At 43.7% G+C, this 17,109-nt stretch overlaps 4 protein-coding genes across 5 annotated transcripts in view; 3 read left to right on the forward strand and 1 right to left on the reverse strand.

Moving 5' to 3' along the window:
- LOC139541034 (C3 and PZP-like alpha-2-macroglobulin domain-containing protein 8) overlaps positions 1 to 1,162 on the forward strand; it is a 45,246-nt gene extending 44,084 nt beyond the window's left edge. Inside the window, exon 43 of the mRNA XM_071345191.1 lies at positions 248 to 1,162. Within this exon, the coding sequence (XP_071201292.1) occupies position 248 (1 nt within the window). The 3' untranslated portion in view covers positions 249 to 1,162. The remainder of the gene's footprint in view (positions 1 to 247) is intronic.
- A 2,370-nt stretch (positions 1,163 to 3,532) lies between these two features.
- LOC139540598 (ciliary microtubule associated protein 1A-like) lies at positions 3,533 to 5,754 on the forward strand. Its single transcript, XM_071344422.1, has 3 exons — positions 3,533 to 3,557; positions 4,294 to 4,410; positions 5,402 to 5,754. The coding sequence occupies exons 1-3, from the start codon at positions 3,533 to 3,535 to the stop codon at positions 5,752 to 5,754; spliced, it is 495 nt and encodes a 164-aa protein (XP_071200523.1).
- Positions 5,755 to 5,852: 98 nt separating this feature from the next.
- Positions 5,853 to 7,563, reverse strand: LOC139541036 (cyclin-dependent kinases regulatory subunit 1-like). Its single transcript, XM_071345194.1, has 3 exons — positions 7,376 to 7,563; positions 6,796 to 6,923; positions 5,853 to 6,449 (listed from the first exon to the last, which is right to left on the reverse strand). The coding sequence occupies exons 1-3, from the start codon at positions 7,432 to 7,434 to the stop codon at positions 6,406 to 6,408; spliced, it is 231 nt and encodes a 76-aa protein (XP_071201295.1). The 5' UTR covers positions 7,435 to 7,563; the 3' UTR covers positions 5,853 to 6,405.
- A 1,317-nt stretch (positions 7,564 to 8,880) lies between these two features.
- LOC139541037 (SHC-transforming protein 2-like) overlaps positions 8,881 to 17,109 on the forward strand; it is a 32,760-nt gene continuing 24,531 nt past the window's right edge. Inside the window, exon 1 of one of the 2 annotated variants that reach the window (XM_071345198.1) lies at positions 8,881 to 9,064. The gene's annotated coding sequence lies outside the window, so the exon portion shown is untranslated. Of the gene's footprint in view, positions 9,065 to 15,181; positions 17,107 to 17,109 lie in introns of those variants that run through there. The other variant, XM_071345199.1, reaches the window with a different exon arrangement.

The following is a 17,109-nucleotide window of genomic DNA, read 5'->3' on the forward strand; positions in this document are numbered from 1 at the left end:
GCAAAACATTATATTTTAATAAATTATTTGGTGACATTAATATATTTAGTATAATTTTATCTAAAAAGGATAACTTTTTAAATGTTTTACTATATTTATGAAATTCACTTAGGAGGATGGTCCTCCCTTTCCTCCTCTGAGGAGCCTCCACTGCTCTACATCAAAGAAAGCATATCTATACCTTTCTATCAAATTGCAATGAACATCATCAGAGATCTTATTCAGTGTACTGTTCTCTCCTCCACAGAAACTTCCCCCGACTGCATCACCAGCCAGATCTCCAAATTGTACATTGTTTGTTAATATGTTAGAGTGGGTGGAGAGAGAAGGAAAAGTGGGGACTGCCCATCCTGAAAGGAAGAGATGGTGGTGGGGGGGGGGGGGGGGGGGTGTGCGTGCGTGCGCGCATATGAATGACTGAAGGACTACGCGTGTGTGTGTGTGTGTGTGTTACTATGCTAGTCCCCCTCCAGCCCTCTGTATTTCTCTCTTTTATATCTCCAGTCTCCTATTCAACAGTAGACACCATAGCGTCTTTGATATTCACTGTAGTGCCTTTACATTGTTTTTCTGTAACCTCTAGATGGAGGTGTAATTACACCCGAGTTAAAACAAATGTTTTTTTTAACTGTGGTATTTATTTGTAGCTAGTGCTTCTTTTGGTTTATTTGTTCCAATGCCTCCCCCTATTGCCTTTTTGTCCTGTCACCTACACCGATGTCTTCATTTAATTCATAAAAAATATGTCAAGATGTCATGGACCTGTTTTTCTTATTTTGAGGAAGCCTTAGGTCGAACACTGAGGTGTACAGTGGATATCTTTATGTACTTATTTGGTGTGTTAACCTACTAGAGACTGAATTTCTGCAGCCTTAAACTGGAGGATTAAGATAAGCTCAATTCTTCTAAACATTTTTACCAAGCTACCAATATCTCCACATAATAAGTCCTATTTGGGTATAGCTGTCACCTGAACAGACAGGGATTTGATTGTACAGTACATAAGCTATTTTGTTTTGTTAAATTTTTGATTCTTGATATCCTAAAACAAGAATAAAGGTTTGGAACTACGGTACATTTACCACATTTAAACCAATGTAACCCCACATCCATTTTCAATACAGCTGCTTTTGAAAAACAAGAGAATAAACTTTGTATACAATCCACGTCTCTGTTTGCAGTTAACTTTACATGCTACTGTAAGTCTCTCCTCAGGTAGCAGTAATTCTATTCCCTATATGTATAGGCCTATATGTTACATAGGAAACGAGGAGCAGACCTGGTGGTTAAGGAGTTGTGTTGGTCCATTTCCTTTGATACGGTAGTTTAGCCTGAGGAGAATTTCCTCTCATCCTGTCAGCAGTTAGCTGTGTCATTATGAAGCGCTGCGGCCTTTCAGAATACCCTCTGCTTTGAAGGCTGTGACTCTGTGACCCCTGGAATGGCTGTGTGCAGCTGGACCAACCCGTGTGTTTGCCCCTGTTAACAACACACTCAGGTTACCTAAACAGCAGCCAGGAGAGAGTTGGAGCCTGTTAATGTTTAATGTTGGTTAAGGCACTTGTCAATGTTCTCAGTTATAATATAGTTTCTGGCAACTATAGTGTGTGCTTCTGCTGCTGTTTAAAATGAATACCTGGTCAAAACGGCACATGGATATGCCTTTTCAATGTAGAGGTTATTGAATGGGTCATGAGCCCACTGTATGATCAAACTACAGGAATGGTGGTGGAAAACTGTCAGATTACACATTACATATGTTATAATATGCATTGTCTTTCTCACTTTCAGTGTTTCATATACTGTGCTATGTCAAGAAGGATACTATTTGTTCACTCCACTGCTTTGCAGGTCTCGAAGGGATACTGTTGTGATATAAAGTGTGAATGGTATATCTACATTACAAGTGGGAGGTCTGCTGTATGAATGGGGAAGGTACAGTAGGGAAACTCACTTCGCTGACCAAGCGATGCTGAAGCCCTGGTTTCTGAGACTGAATATCATGGAACATCTCCCTGGCAACTGCATGCATGGTTGAAGTGTAATATTCTGCCTCCACGCTGCGATGAACAGCGAGAGTGAAAGAGTAAGGAGGGAGATCTTGGTTTCATGAATTGCTCTGTGGAGATAGTGTTACATGACAGTGAATTCGAGTAATGACATTGTTTCTAAGCACCAGGAGAGCTGGGCTGCCATTTAACTGGCTGAGATGATGGACTAGTTGGAGACAGCATTGGAGTGAGATCAAACATTTGTTCATTTTAAAGGCCCTTCTAAACAAGATGCTCTATTTGTTATGGCCTTTATTTTATTTTATTTATTTTACCGTTATTTTACCAGGTAAGTTGACTGAGAACACGTTCTCATTTGCAGCAACGACCTGGGGAATAGTTACAGGGGAGAGGAGGGGGATGAATGAGCCAATTGTAAACTGGGGATTATTAGGTGACCGTGATGGTTAAGGGCCAGATTGGGAATTTAGCCAGGACACCGGGGTTAACACCCCTACTCTTACGATAAGTGCCATGGGATCTTTAATGACCTCAGAGAGTCAGGACACCCGTTTAACGTCCCATCCGAAAGACGGCACCCTACACAGAGCAGTGTCCCCAATCACTGCCCTGGGGCATTGGGATCTTTGTTTAGACCAGAGGAAAGAGTGCCTCCTACTGGCCCTCCAACACCACTTCCAGCAGCACCTGGTCTCCCATCCAGGGACCGACCAGGACCAACCCTGCTTAGCTTCAGAAGCAAGCCAGCAGTGGTATGCATGGGCCTTTGATGTAGGGCTGGGCGATATATCGTCTTTTAAGGTATACCGGTAGATATAGATTTTACTATACTGCCTATAAAAGTAATTTAGTACAGTGCTAAATAAATAAAACGTTCTACAAATTGGACTACTTCCCTGTCAGTTTTGTCCTAGTTTGTTTGAGTATAATCAGAATGCAGAAAGCCCATAAAAAACACTTAGAATTAATTTGTTGCCATACTCGGGCCATGCACTACTCATAAAACATATTAAGAACTTTTATGATTTAGAAACATAAAATACCGCCATACTGTAAAAAAATTGAAAAATATTGTGATATGATAGTTTGGCCATATCGCCCAGCCCTATTTGATGGTAATGGATCTTATTTTGGAGTGATTAACTGCACAGACTGTTTCAAGGTATGCATTTCTGAATAGGTGAGCTCCATACTGTATTTAACTCGGGACTTGGGAGATGTTGCTGCTGAGTGGAGAGCTGACATCCATCTGACAAAGAAGATCACCTCACAGAGAGGAAGACCTGCTGGCTATGAAGCATCTCTAGAGCCTGTTTGTGTCCACATCTACAGTAGTATGCTCCCTATACCTGTGTTTTTGTGCATACTGTATTGTCAAATGCCATCTTATTATTGATTGAATAGAGCAGTTTATGTAATGATTTGGAGGATTTTTTTTGTAGTACTTCTTGTAGTACCGTAAATCTCTTTGACCATTGTGGGGAGGTGAAAAAGCGCCCCATCATTGCCGGCAGAGAAAGATGAGCTTCCTGAATGGAAGAAACGGTACTGTACTTATTCAATACAGATCACTCGTGTATTCTGAGATGAGTTAATTTAACATGTAAATGTTACATGTTTAGCTAGTTAGTAATTTAATGTATTTCATCATGTCAGAGAGGGAACATTGACTGGAGGATTTGATCATTTCTCAGAGCTTGGACTAGCCAGAACTCGCTTTATTCAGTGTTAATGTTCTCAGTTCCCAGTAGCTCTGCTTGTAGTGTGCACAGGCATATGAACATTTGTATGCTGACGTAATGTCATTCCCCAGGTTGTATATTGGTTCGTTCCACAAAATGTGTGCCATCAATATTTTACTTTTAAAAGCCTGTTATATTGAATGAAGTGCCCTTTAATATAGACCACATAAAGAATTAATCTGAGTTTGTGTATGAATTAAGACTTCAGCATTTTGACATCCCTCTGTGACTTCTAGGAAGATTTTAACCAACTTAATCCCAAGATTTCTCAAAATGTTCACCATCATTTTAAAGCCCTAGTTATATTACTGCTTTGAGAAAGTCATTTCAAAAGATTATTTATTTCATGTGATTAGTGATTCACATATGTCTGTCCCTCATTTTAAGGTCAACCCTGTAATGTGAATTTAACTGTTGTTTTAATATGGTGAAAAATTTAACATCTAATAGTCAAATCATAGTGTAAAAGCAAGTGAGCTGGTTTTGGCCATTTTCTGGTGGAAAACAAAATGGGTCGAGCATAACACATCAACCCACAGGCTCAGGGCCAGGACCTGGGCATTATGCTCTGCCACTGACCATTGCTTTCATCAGCCATGACTTCACCAAGCCAACCAGCCCTGCTTACTCCTTCCACGGCAGGATAAGCAACAATTGTGAGTACTACAGAGGTCACAATAGAGATCCCAAGCTACTCTATTCAAGTCCTAAATGGTCTATGGAAAACTACCCCAACAAGTAGTTGCTCATGAAAGGGAATATTGAATGTTGTAATGCCAATGTAAATCCACTAAGGGGAGACACCCCAAACACTTTTTAAGCTGTGAACCACCCTATAACAGTACAGTATACCACTTATCAACCAAATGTGACACTGTCCTTAGGGTACTGGCAAACTTACTACAGTATTGTATGTCAGCTAGTTATTTGATTGTTTCTCTTGTTTGTGTAGTGTAAGGTGTTAACGACAGCCTCAGTATTACATTGATGCAAAAACCACCCGTTTCGTCAGGGAAGGCAACACTGCATATTCCACGCTGGGCAAAGTGAGAGGATAATCAAGTAAGTTCCCACCAACTTCAGGTAAATACACTTTTAATTCAGAGCTGATTTCATGCGTTAATGTGCCTATAACATTGCAATAAATCAAGGATAACCATGTTTTTATTTGACAGATCAAAAGCATCCTACTAGAGGACTGCAGGCTCAGGGCGCTATTTATTGGATATGTGAAAATGTTGATTTTCCTGATAGAGATGTTAATTACATAAGGACCTTGTTGAGTGTGGCTGTTTATAGGCCACTTACAGAAGTAGGGCAACAAGATACAGCTGGATGTGACAGCTCAAGCCTTGCCTTCTGCTGTTAGATCTAAACGTCTTGAACGTACTTCACAAATATGCATACTCTAAATTAACCTATTGCATTCCACTTTAAAATGTTGCTTGTTTTTAGAAAGCCAAAGCTAACTGCAGCCATTTCTACCAGCAGGGCTTTTCCAGACTCCTGGACTAGGGGCATATAGCCCTGAGAATGCTCCTCCATGCAACATCCAGCGCAGACCCCCATCCTATACCATGTGCTTCCACACTCGCTACTGTAGCAGCAACTAACAAGCACTGTCTTCCTGCTCTCATGAGCCCCCAGGTCCCCACCAAGCTAGCCAGGGGTCCTCAGAGGACATGTCCAAGACCACAGGCCCTGGTAGATACAACAGTACAGATCCAAGTGTCTACCTGCCCAAGCAACAAGCTTTCTCCATGCTAGGTCGCCATGGCTTCCCCAACAATGCCACTCTAAAGCCTGGCCCTGGAACTCGTAACCCTGAGAAGGTGATTGTCCACAAGCCCCGGGACCCAGCATTCTCTCTGGGCATCAGACAGTTTGTCACCCCACTGGTGGTCAATGTAGCTGACTACACAACCATGTTCCTCCGTCATATGGGACTAGGCCTAACCAAGGTTGGATTTATCTGCAAAACAAACAACTCGATGAGGTGACAAATGAGAACCATTTCTACTGCCGTGCTGGCTTATTATAAAATATTAAATGAAGGACGTTTAGATACAGAAAAAGAACATATACAAACTTCCACACAGAAAGTAAAGAAATATTGTATTTACGTACTATCCAGCAACAGTGCTATTTAGAATGAACAGAAATGTGACTCTAGTCAGTCAAAATGTGTACTGTCTGATAAGAATATATATATATACACACACACACACAGAAAAACAAATAAAATCATTTCTTTTTTGAATAAAATATACCACGTTCAAGAAAAGAATAACTACATTTGACCACTATGCTCATTAATACAACATATATTGACAAGTAAACATCAATAAAAGTGTAGCAAATGTTATTCAAGCTTGGTAAAGTCTCATGAGAGAAATTCCATCTTCATATTGTTGCCACTTATCAAAGCAGAACTGCTCACCATCTCTTAGTCAGGGCCGAGCCTTCTGCCTTCCACTCTCCTTGGGCTACCTCTATCATACCTCCAACATTTTGAGGAGTTTCAAAAAACTGAAAATAAATGGTCTATTCTATACACCAAAACACATGGAGAGATGTACATCTTGTTTAGTCAACAAAGACCATACAATTCAACTGAGGCGGTTTTCCGGGATGTGGAAGATGATTTCCACTCAATCTTTTGGAAGAGGTCTTCGGAAAAGCAATATATGCGGCTCTAGAAGTAAAACAAGTAAAGTTATTCAGTACTCACTTCAAGCTACCAGAGATAGCTATGTTATTTTCAAACATGCAGATGGCAGAACAATGGCTTTACATCTGTAGGGATGTGATCATGACAACATAAGATTGGGGAAAAGAGGTCAATGGTTTGTGTCAGAGTCATGTAATAGGCAATACAATATGGCTAGTACATTTCAATTGTATTAAAGAGGATGTCGGAAAAGCAAGAATTCCTGATTAATCTGTTCATAAACAGTCATGAGAAGACTTGTGACACAAGTAAACAGATAACATTAGTAATGCTGAGATGTTGCTCTATGAAACATCAGTCAATAGCTCACCTGGCTTGTGGATCATGTAGTGGATCCAGCCCTGGCTCTGCTGCACCCCCAGACCCCTCCATTCATCTTCTGTCATCAAATGAGAAGTGGGCACCAGCTTGGATAACGGTTTCGGTAGCATAACATGCCTGTGTAGGAAAGGGACATTGAGTTCAACCAATTAATTTAGTTACTACCTAAATAGAAAGGCCTCTGTGATTTACATGTAACTTTAGTACCAGTGCAGTAGCCCAAATAACTTTGGACATGTGGCACCACCAGCTGATATTATTAGCTAACGTTAACCAAGTCACCTGATAGTTAACGTTACTCACTGCAAAATAAACACATGAATACAGCCTTCAGCTAAAAGCAAACAAATATAAATGTAATATCAGTAGCTAAGTATCATTATAATTTTAGCCAAATAAAGTATTATGGCTGTTTCTCGGCTAAAGCTAGCTAGCAAGTTGTCAAAAGCCAACGTTGGCTAGCTAGCTAATCAACCTGGGGGTTGTGTAACGTTACACTTGCCTGCGCTAGCATATCAAGCAAGCGTGCATGCATATTAGCTGCTCCGCTAGCTACAAAGTCAACCTACCTGTACTCGAATGCTTCATCTGTGTACTTGTCAGAGTAATAAATGTCTTTCTTCGACATGTTTAATCAAACAAAAATATATTACACAATCTTCTGGATTCGTTTTCGTATTTTCAGAAAGGTGTCGATAAGCTTAGCTAACTAGCTTGGAATGGGCGCAAGTTGTCATCTAAAGTGTATCGGCAAATTTTGAACTCAAACCGTCCCTCTCTTGGCCCGGATTGGTGAAGGCGCGCGCGGATCAAAACGACATGTGAGGCGCCCCGCCCCGACCCCATCTTCTGAAGTTGACAGTTGTAACGTTAGATTTGTTTGTAAAAATGTTTCCTGTGAAATAATGTTTTTTTCTTTTGATTTGTTATTAATCGAAATAATGACACACTAGCCAACTAGTTATAGAAATAGAGTCAATGTCCATTTAGCGTGCTTCTTTAGTACTACAATCATGTCATGAATATTCAATCATAAATGTTGCCTAAGGAATCCTAGTTATTCCACTGATAACATCAGTCACACTCTTTCATAAAGTCATAAGCACTTATTTTTGTGTTGTACGTAATGTAGCTAGCCATCAGTGTTTATTTTGAGTTGCTAAATAACACTTAAATGTCAAAGGAACCACATGTGTTCCTGTGACCTTTGAGGGTTAGAGTGCTGTATAAACAAATACTGTCATTTTACTTCTGTGCTTTATCATCTATTTGAAATTCATCACCTATACAATAATAATAATTTTCGATAGTATACATGCACATACAAAGACATTGTCTTCTTTATAACTGCAATGTAACAACAGGTTTAAATCTGGGCTGTTTTAAAAGTGGAGGATTTGTGACTTTAGAAACCCATCTGTTTCCACAGGCCCCATGTATGATAGTTTCCCTTGTGAATTAGTTACATAGAAACAGCCTGAGTTCTCAGAGAGTGTGTTTGCACGTTGTTATCACATCTCTGGGCTCTGTAATGGTTGCTAATGAGACATAGTGCATGCAAAGCCTGCCTTATTCCACTGCTTATTGCAGTGGTACAGCACGCTGAAAACCAGGTGAAAATTAGCTCCTTGTATTGCAGTGCAAACAAATTAGTTGCATTCCAAACACACTGTAAGTGTTACAGATACAGATGCATTCAATTTGATCAGAGAAGTTTTTTCATTGTGTCTGCAGTGTGTATTAAAAGTCTACATTGGTCTGGTCTGGCCTGTCTGGTCTGAAACGCTACTTACTTTTTTGATAGATTTATATTAATCTGGTGATATATCGTGGAGCCTGTTTTCACTCTCCTCCCACTTATCATAGAAGTGGTAGACCTAGTTAGTAGTATGGTCTGATGCTACTCTCCCTATTAGTCATCAGTCACATCCTACATATTGATGACATTTGGTTTATCAGTAACTTCTCAATTCTCTTATGCCACAAACAACCAAGTGATGTGATTGGTTGTCGAGGAGTTGGCATGTGTGTGTGTGTTTTTGTGTGTAACTTGTGTTAACTGTGGCTTGTTGCCATTGCTGGAGCGAGTTTGTTCATTCAGTCTATGACTTGCAGAAGGGTCTTATGCTCATCAAGCCGGTATGCTCTCTCACATACTCTGAACTTCCTTTATTGCTTTTGATTTTGAGTTTTAGGTTTCTGGGTTATTGTTCAAGTCAGGGCATCTTCACTCTGCTCTCCAAATTTCTGAGATATAGGTGAGTCTATTGCTGCCCCTCATAATTTCTATGTTTACTGCATGACAGTGTATTGTATTTGTTTGCTATTTTATCTCTGAGCGTATGCACTCTTTAAATCTAGTGCGTTTAATTTTTGCCTTGCACAATCAATTTTATGGTGCGCTAAGCTTTTTCAACTTCCACCTCCGCAAATGTTGGCCTTTGAAAATGAACCAAGATGTTTTTTGACATTTGTATGTGACCTTTTGAATTGTAATCAAATGTTCCCAGTGTTGCTTTTTCAAATAGTGTCATATTTGAATTATTTTGAACCATGTCTCCATGTCATGAGCAGTAACAAGACTATGCCCTCTGAGGAACTACTGCGGACTAAGGTGATATATTGTGGGGCAAAACTAAATGTTTGTCTTTCATCTCAAAGTCTGGGTTGTTGGAGGAAGCAACCAGGTTGTTTTGATGGCTTTATCCAATTTAAATTCAAATTAACTTGTTTTTACAGCGTATTACAGTATGAGCAGCTAGCCATGGAGTTCTGCTCTGCCTTGGATGAGTGGGTGGCATGTTTTAGTTGGTTGATTTCCCTCTACTTAGATAATAGGTGATTCAGTTAAATATTTGGTCATCCATGTTAACATGCTCTCCTAAATAAAGTTATTTTTTATTTAATTTTTTTACAAAAAATCACATGATTGGATACAAAGCCTAACCTTAAAGCGTTAGTTGTTGTTTGTGTACTGTAATGTAGGTCACTGTGGAATAATTGCATGAATACATATAACTCGGGCCATGCACAGTGTGTTGTGAGTATGTTGGCCATTCTAATTATTCTTGTAAAAGCCTGTTAATTCAACATTTTATAAGTTTATATTAGGCCCACTGGCTTTCTAATCTACAGCACCTTCAGAAAGTATTTACACCCCTTGAATTTTTCCACATTTTGTAGTACTACAGCCTGAATTTAAATGTGCATAAATGTAGTTTTTTTTTTATGTTACTGGCCTACACACAATACCCCATAATGTCAAAGTGGAAATATGTTTTTTCAAAATGTTTAGACTAATAAGTTGCATGGACACACTCTGTGTAATAGGTCCTAGGTGTATCTGGTGTAGAGAGTCAGGCGCAGGTCAGCAGATATGAGTAATCAAACGTACTTTACTCAAAAAGTAAAATATACAAAGTAATGAACACACGTACACCATGACAGACCGAAAATACAAATAAACAATCACTCACAAAAACCATGTGGGGAACAGAGGGTTAAATAATGAACAAGTGATTGTGGGATTGACAACAGGTGTGTGAAACAAAGACAAAAATGGAAAATGAAAAGTGAATCGGCAGTAGCTAGAAAGCCGGTGACGTCGACCACCGCAGAAAGTGGTCGACCACCACTTTCTGTGTGTAATAGTGTTTAACATGTTTTTTGAATTACTACCTTATCTCTGTACCCCACACATACTAAGGGGTGTGTAACGACTCTCCTCCTCCTCTTCATCCGAAGAGGAGGAGCAGGGATTAAACCAAGGTGCAGCGGGTTGTGAATACATATAGATTTATTTGCTGACGAAGACGAACACAAAAACTTATACTTGCATAAACTACAAAAACAACAAACGACGTTAAACAGACCTGAACTGGTGAACATAAAAAACAATGTACTCATGAACAGGAAAGAACGAACGAGAGACGAGACAGTACCGTGTGGTGCAATAAACACAGACACAGCGACAACCACCCACAACGAACACTGTGAAACAACCTACCTAAATATGACTCAATTAGAGGAACGCCAAACACCTGCCTCTAATTGAGAGCCATACCAGGCAACCCTTAAACCAACATAGAAACAGACAACATAGAATGCCCACCCAAACTCACGTCCTGACCAACTAACACATACAACAAACTAACATAAATAGGTCAGGAACGTGACATAACCCCCCCCTTAAGGTGCGAACTCCGGGCGCACCAGCACAAAGTCTAGGGGAGGGTCTGGGTGGGCATCTGACCACGGTGGTGGCTCAGGCTCCGGACGCTGTCCCCACACCACCATAGTCACTCCCCGCTTCTGTATCCCCCTCCCAATGACCACCCTCCAACTAAACCCACCTAGATGAAGGGGCAGCATCGGGATAAGGGGCAGCAGCTCCGGGATAAGGGGCAGCAGCTCCGGGCTGAGGGACTCCGGCAGGTCCGGGCTGAGGGACTCCGGCAGGTCCGGGCTGAGGGACTCCGGCAGGTCCGGGCTGAGGGACTCCGGCAGGTCCGGGCTGAGGGACTCCGGCAGGTCCGGGCTGAGGGACTCCGGCAGGTCCGGGCTGAGGGACTCCGGCCGGTCCGGGCTGAGGGACTCCGTCCGGTCCTGGCTGAGGGACTCCGTCCGGTCCGGTCTGGCGGAAGGCTCCGGCCGATCCGGTCTGGCGGAAGGCTCCGGCCGATCCGGTCTGGCGGAAGGCTCCGGCCGATCCGGTCTGGCGGAAGGCTCCGGCCGATCCGGTCTGGCGGAAGGCTCCGGCCGATCCGGTCTGGCGGAAGGCTCCGGCCGATCCGGTCTGGCGGAAGGCTCCGGCCGATCCGGTCTGGCGGAAGGCTCCGGCCGATCCGGTCTGGCGGAAGGCTCCGGCCGATCCGGTCTGGCGGAAGGCTCCGGCTGATCCGGTCTGGCGGAAGGCTCCGGCTGAGATCCGGTCTGGCGGAAGGCTCCGGCCGATCCGGTCTGGCGGAAGGCTCCGGCTGATCCGGTCTGGCGGAAGGCTCCGGCTGATCCGGTCTGGCGGAAGGCTCCGGCTGATCCGGTCTGGCGGAAGGCTCCGGCTGATCCGGTCTGGCGGAAGGCTCCGGCTGATCCGGTCTGGCGGAAGGCTCCGGCTGATCCGGTCTGGCGGAAGGCTCCGGCTGATCCGGTCTGGCGGAAGGCTCCGGCTGATCCGGTCTGGCGGAAGGCTCTGGCTGATCCGGTCTGGCGGAAGGCTCTGGCGGCTCCTGTCTGGCGGAAGGCTCTGGCGGCTCCTGTCTGGCGGACGGCTCTGGCGGCTCCTGTCTGGCGGACGGCTCTAGCGGCTCCTGTCTGGCGGACGGCTCTAGCGGCTCCTGTCTGGCGGACGGCTCTAGCGGCTCCTGTCTGGCGGACGGCTCTAGCGGCTCCTGTCTGGCGGACGGCTCTAGCGGCTCCTGTCTGGCGGACGGCTCTAGCGGCTCCTGTCTGGCGGACGGCTCTAGCGGCTCCTGTCTGGCGGACGGCTCTAGCGGCTCCTGTCTGGCGGACGGCTCTAGCGGCTCCTGTCTGGCGGACGGCTCTAGCGGCTCCTGTCTGGCGGACGGCTCTAGCGGCTCCTGTCTGGCGGACGGCTCTAGCGGCTCCTGTCTGGCGGACGGCTCTAGCGGCTCCTGTCTGGCGGACGGCTCTAGCGGCTCCTGTCTGGCGGACGGCTCTAGCGGCTCATGGCAGACGGGCGGCTTTGCAGGCTCATGGCAGACGGGCGGCTTTGCAGGCTCATGGCAGACGGGCAGTTCAGGCGCCGTTGGGCAGACTGGCAGTTCAGGCGCCGCTGGGCAGACGGGCAGCTCAAGCGCCGCTGGGCAGACGGGCAGTTCAGGCGCCGCTGGGCAGACGGGCACACCTGTAGGGAGGAGACGGAGAGACAGCCTGGTGCGTGGGGCTGCCACAGGACCCACCAGGCTGGAGAGACCTACAGGAGGCTTGATGTTAAGAGGCACCTGAAGGACCGGGCTGTGGGGGAGTACTGGAGCTCTGGTGCGCAGCCTTGGCACCACTCCCCCAGGCTGGAATACTACACCAGCCCGTACCCTCCAGAGTGCAGGCACAGGTTGAACCGGGCTGTGGATGAGCACTGGAGATCTAGTGCCTACTACGCTCACTTCTCTCTTAGGCTCCACTACCACATTTGCCCGGTACGAGCGGAGCGTAGGCATAGGACGCACTGCACCCTCCCAGCGCTCCGGAGACACAGCACGCAGAGCCTGCGCAGGATACCCTGGACCGAAACTGCGTACCGGAGACCAAACGCGCTGAGCAGGCACAATACGCCCCGGCTGGATGCCCACACTCACATGACACTTTCGGGGGGCTGCTCTATAGCGCACCGGGCTATGGGCACCGTGCGCTTAACCGCATAACACGGTGCCTGACCAGTGACGCGTTGCTTATAATAAGCACGAGGAGTGCGCTCAGGTCTGCTACCTGGCTTAGCCACACTCCTCTCTAGCCTCCTCCCAAAAAATTTCTGGGGTTGCCTCTCGTACCTGTCCCGCTGCCGTGCTGCCTCATATCGCCGCCGCTCAGCTTTCGCTTCCTCCAGCTCAGCTTTGGGGCGGCGATACTCCCCAGCCTGTGCCCAGGGTCCTTCTCCGTTCAACTCGTCCTCCCAAGTCCACAAGTCCTGGTTGCTCTGTTGAGCTCTCCCTTTTCCCCACTGCTTGGTTCTGGTAATTTGGTGGGTGGTTCTGTAACGACTCTCCTCCTCCTCCGAAGAGGAGGAGCAGGGATTAAACCAAGGTGCAGCGGGTTGTGAATACATATAGATTTATTTGCTGACGAAGACGAACACAAAAACTTATACTTGCATAAACTACAAAAACAACAAACGACGTTAAACAGACCTGAACTGGTGAACATAAAAAACAATGTACTCATGAACAGGAAAGAACGAACGAGAGACGAGACAGTACCGTGTGGTGCAATAAACACAGACACAGCGACAACCACCCACAACGAACACTGTGAAACAACCTACCTAAATATGACTCTCAATTAGAGGAACGCCAAACACCTGCCTCTAATTGAGAGCCATACCAGGCAACCCTTAAACCAACATAGAAACAGACAACATAGAATGCCCACCCAAACTCACGTCCTGACCAACTAACACATACAACAAACTAACATAAATAGGTCAGGAACGTGACAGGGTGTCCCTTAATCAAGCAGTGCATTTTGAACACAGATTCAACCACAAAGACCAGGGAGATTTTCCAATGCCTCGCAAAGAAGGTCATCTATTGGTAGATGGGTTAAAAAAAAAAAAAGCAGACATTGAATATCCCTTTGAGTTATTAATTACAATTTGGATTTTGTATCAATACAACCAGTCACTACAAAGATACAGGGATTCTTTCTAACTCAGTTGCCGGAGAGGAAGGAAACTGCTCAGGGATTTCACCATGCGGCCAATGGTGACCTTAAAACAGTCACAGAGTTGAATGGCTGTGATTGTAGTTACTCCACAATACTAACCTAATTGACAGAGTGAAAAGAAGGAAGCCTGTACAGTATAAAACATTTTCCAAAACATACATCCTGTTTGCAGTAAGGCACTAAAGTAATATTTCAAAAAATGTGTCAAAGCAATTAACTTTTTGCCCTGAATACAAAGTTTTATGGTTGGGGCAAATCCAATACAACACATTACTGAGTACCACTCTTAATATTTTTAAGCATAGTGGTGGCTACATCATGTTATGGGTATGCTTGTAATCGTTAAGGACTGGGGAGTTTTACAGGGTAAAAAAGAAACAGAATGGAGCTAAGGACAGGCAAAATCCTAAAGGAAAACCTGGTTCAGTCTGCTTTCCATCAGACACTGGGAGATTAATTCACCTTTCAGCAGAACAATAACCTAAAACACAAGGCCAAACCTACACTGGAGTTGCTTACCAAGAAGACAGTGAATGTTCCTGAGTGGCTGAGTTACAGTTTTGACCTAATTCTACTTGAAAATCTATTGCAAGCCTTGACAATTTTTGTCTAGCAATGATCAACAACCAATTTGACAGAGCTTGATACCTTTTTTAAATAATGGGCAAATGTTGCACAATCCAGGTGTGGAAAGCTCTTAGAGACTTACCTCGAAAGACTCACAGCTGTAATCACTGCCAAAGGGGCTTCTACAAAGTATAGACTCAGGGGTGTGAATACTTAAGTGAGTGAGATATTTCTGTATTTCATTGCAATAAATGTGCAAACATTTCTAAAAAATAATTTAACTTTGTCATTATGGGGTATTGCGTGTAGATGGGTAAGAAAACACATATATTTAATGCATTTTGACTTCAGGCTGTAACACAACAAAATGTAGAATATGTCAAGGGGTATGAATACTTTCTGAAGGCACTGTATCACTTGAGCTGAGTAGTGCAGTGTTCCAGAGCAGAATGGCTTCAGATTTAAATGATTGTATTTCACTCTATTAATATTCTAAGTCCACTTCCTGTGTGTCTGATAATATGACCTTGGGTTTGGTTTTCTGCTGCGTGACAAAATATTTTTCCCAGAAAGGTGAGCAGAACAAATCCCTGCTTAACCCACTTTGTTGTGGCTTTCTGAGATGACTCTTCCCCCTTCTGTGGTAATGTGAAAGTGAGAGAATGAGAGAGGACTACACTCTTAGAAAAAAGGGTTCCAAAAGGGTTCTTCGGTTGTCCCCATAGGAGAACTCTTTTTGTTTTCAGGTAAAAACCCTCTGTGGAAAGGGTCCTACGTGGAACCCAAACCTAAACCTGGAACCTACAATTGTTCTTCAAAAGGGTTCTCCTATGGGGACAGCCGAAGAACCAGTTTAGGTTCTAGATAGCACATTTTCTTCTACGAGTTTAGAGTGGGGAGCTAAAAGGTCTGATTTCCTCCAGTAGGCACCTTTAGAAGACTGTGGATAGATCTCTTGAGAGAGTGGAGACATGGGGAGAGAGGTCACACAGATAGGACGGGCTGGGATTGTTACTGGGAGTAATTCTCAGTAGAACTTTATTGTTAGCTTTGTTCGTTTTTGCCTGCTTCATGACAAATGCAATAAATATGTGTGCATTTGGACATTGGATGTTACATTCCACCATTATTGGACATGAGTCACATGCCGTGGCCATATTTCCCCATCACACCGAATGATTTGAACTCATAGACCCCTTTCTGTGTTTGCAAACATTGCAGCACGAGGGTGATGTGCGCAAGTTGGTGTCAGAACAAGGGGGAGTTCTTATAGAACGCCAGCAAAAAAAAGCATGTCATACTACTTTTGTATTATAATTGAATTTTAAGGCTCGTGTGAATGTCCTGCTTAATATAATGTTTGTGTCATCATTGCAAATCAACTGCATTATACTTAAAAAACACTTCAACTTCAACCAGTAAAATGTCTCTTTGGCTAGCTTTTGCTGCAGCCTACAGTATATCAATGAGAGTTAGCATTTTAGCTAACAACTGCTGCATCCAAAATAGTTATTTTGCAAAGAACACAACCAAATATAATCTTAGCGACTATTCAAGCAAGAATCAAAACATCATTGTAAGCATATTATGAGAACCCAAAAAAGTAGTTTTGTTTAGAAGTAATACAAACGTAAATCTAGGCTATGTTGAATGGGCACGGATGGCGATGGCTTTCTTACTGCCCCCAAAAGTTGGGCGCATCTGTGCTTGACGTCAGTGTGTTGTGTACTGGAAAAGGGTCTATATAGTCAATCTGAATATGAATTGTTTTCATATTCTATAGCAAAAATAAATAGATTCATTCATTACAATTTTACATATGCTAGATAGAAAATAAGTTAATTTCAGCTACTTTATTGTTGACAGGTGCACATTCATTATTGCTTTTTCCTTATTATTGAATTAGGTGCTGTGCCAAACCATTTGCTAAATAATTATTTTCTTTAGTAGTTATGGATTAAGTACAAACCTTTGTATTCTATATACTGTAGGGAGATGGGTGGTGAACACTTACACTACACACAGAACACATACCAACCACACAGCAGAGGAGAGTACTTCCTGTTATTTGTTGCCTGTGACAGAGGATGCAGTTTGGATGCGATACTGGGGACATTGACGTCAACACCAAAAGGAAATTGGGGTTTCTAACGTCACAGCACCCCATATTGCACAATACTAATGAATGTGTTTCCCTTGACGTGTGACTCTCTCACATTCGAAACAAGAAAAGATTGTCAAAGAGATCATGTTCCTCAGTCAAGTCCCGGCTCTCAGTCATCATCATCCCATTATGAAATCAGAAGTGTAGCGAGCAGAGAGATAAGACATTCAGGTA

The sequence above is a fragment of the Salvelinus alpinus genome, chromosome 16 (genome assembly GCF_045679555.1).
Source record: "Salvelinus alpinus chromosome 16, SLU_Salpinus.1, whole genome shotgun sequence".
In the NCBI taxonomy this organism is placed as follows: Eukaryota; Metazoa; Chordata; class Actinopteri; order Salmoniformes; family Salmonidae; genus Salvelinus; species Salvelinus alpinus.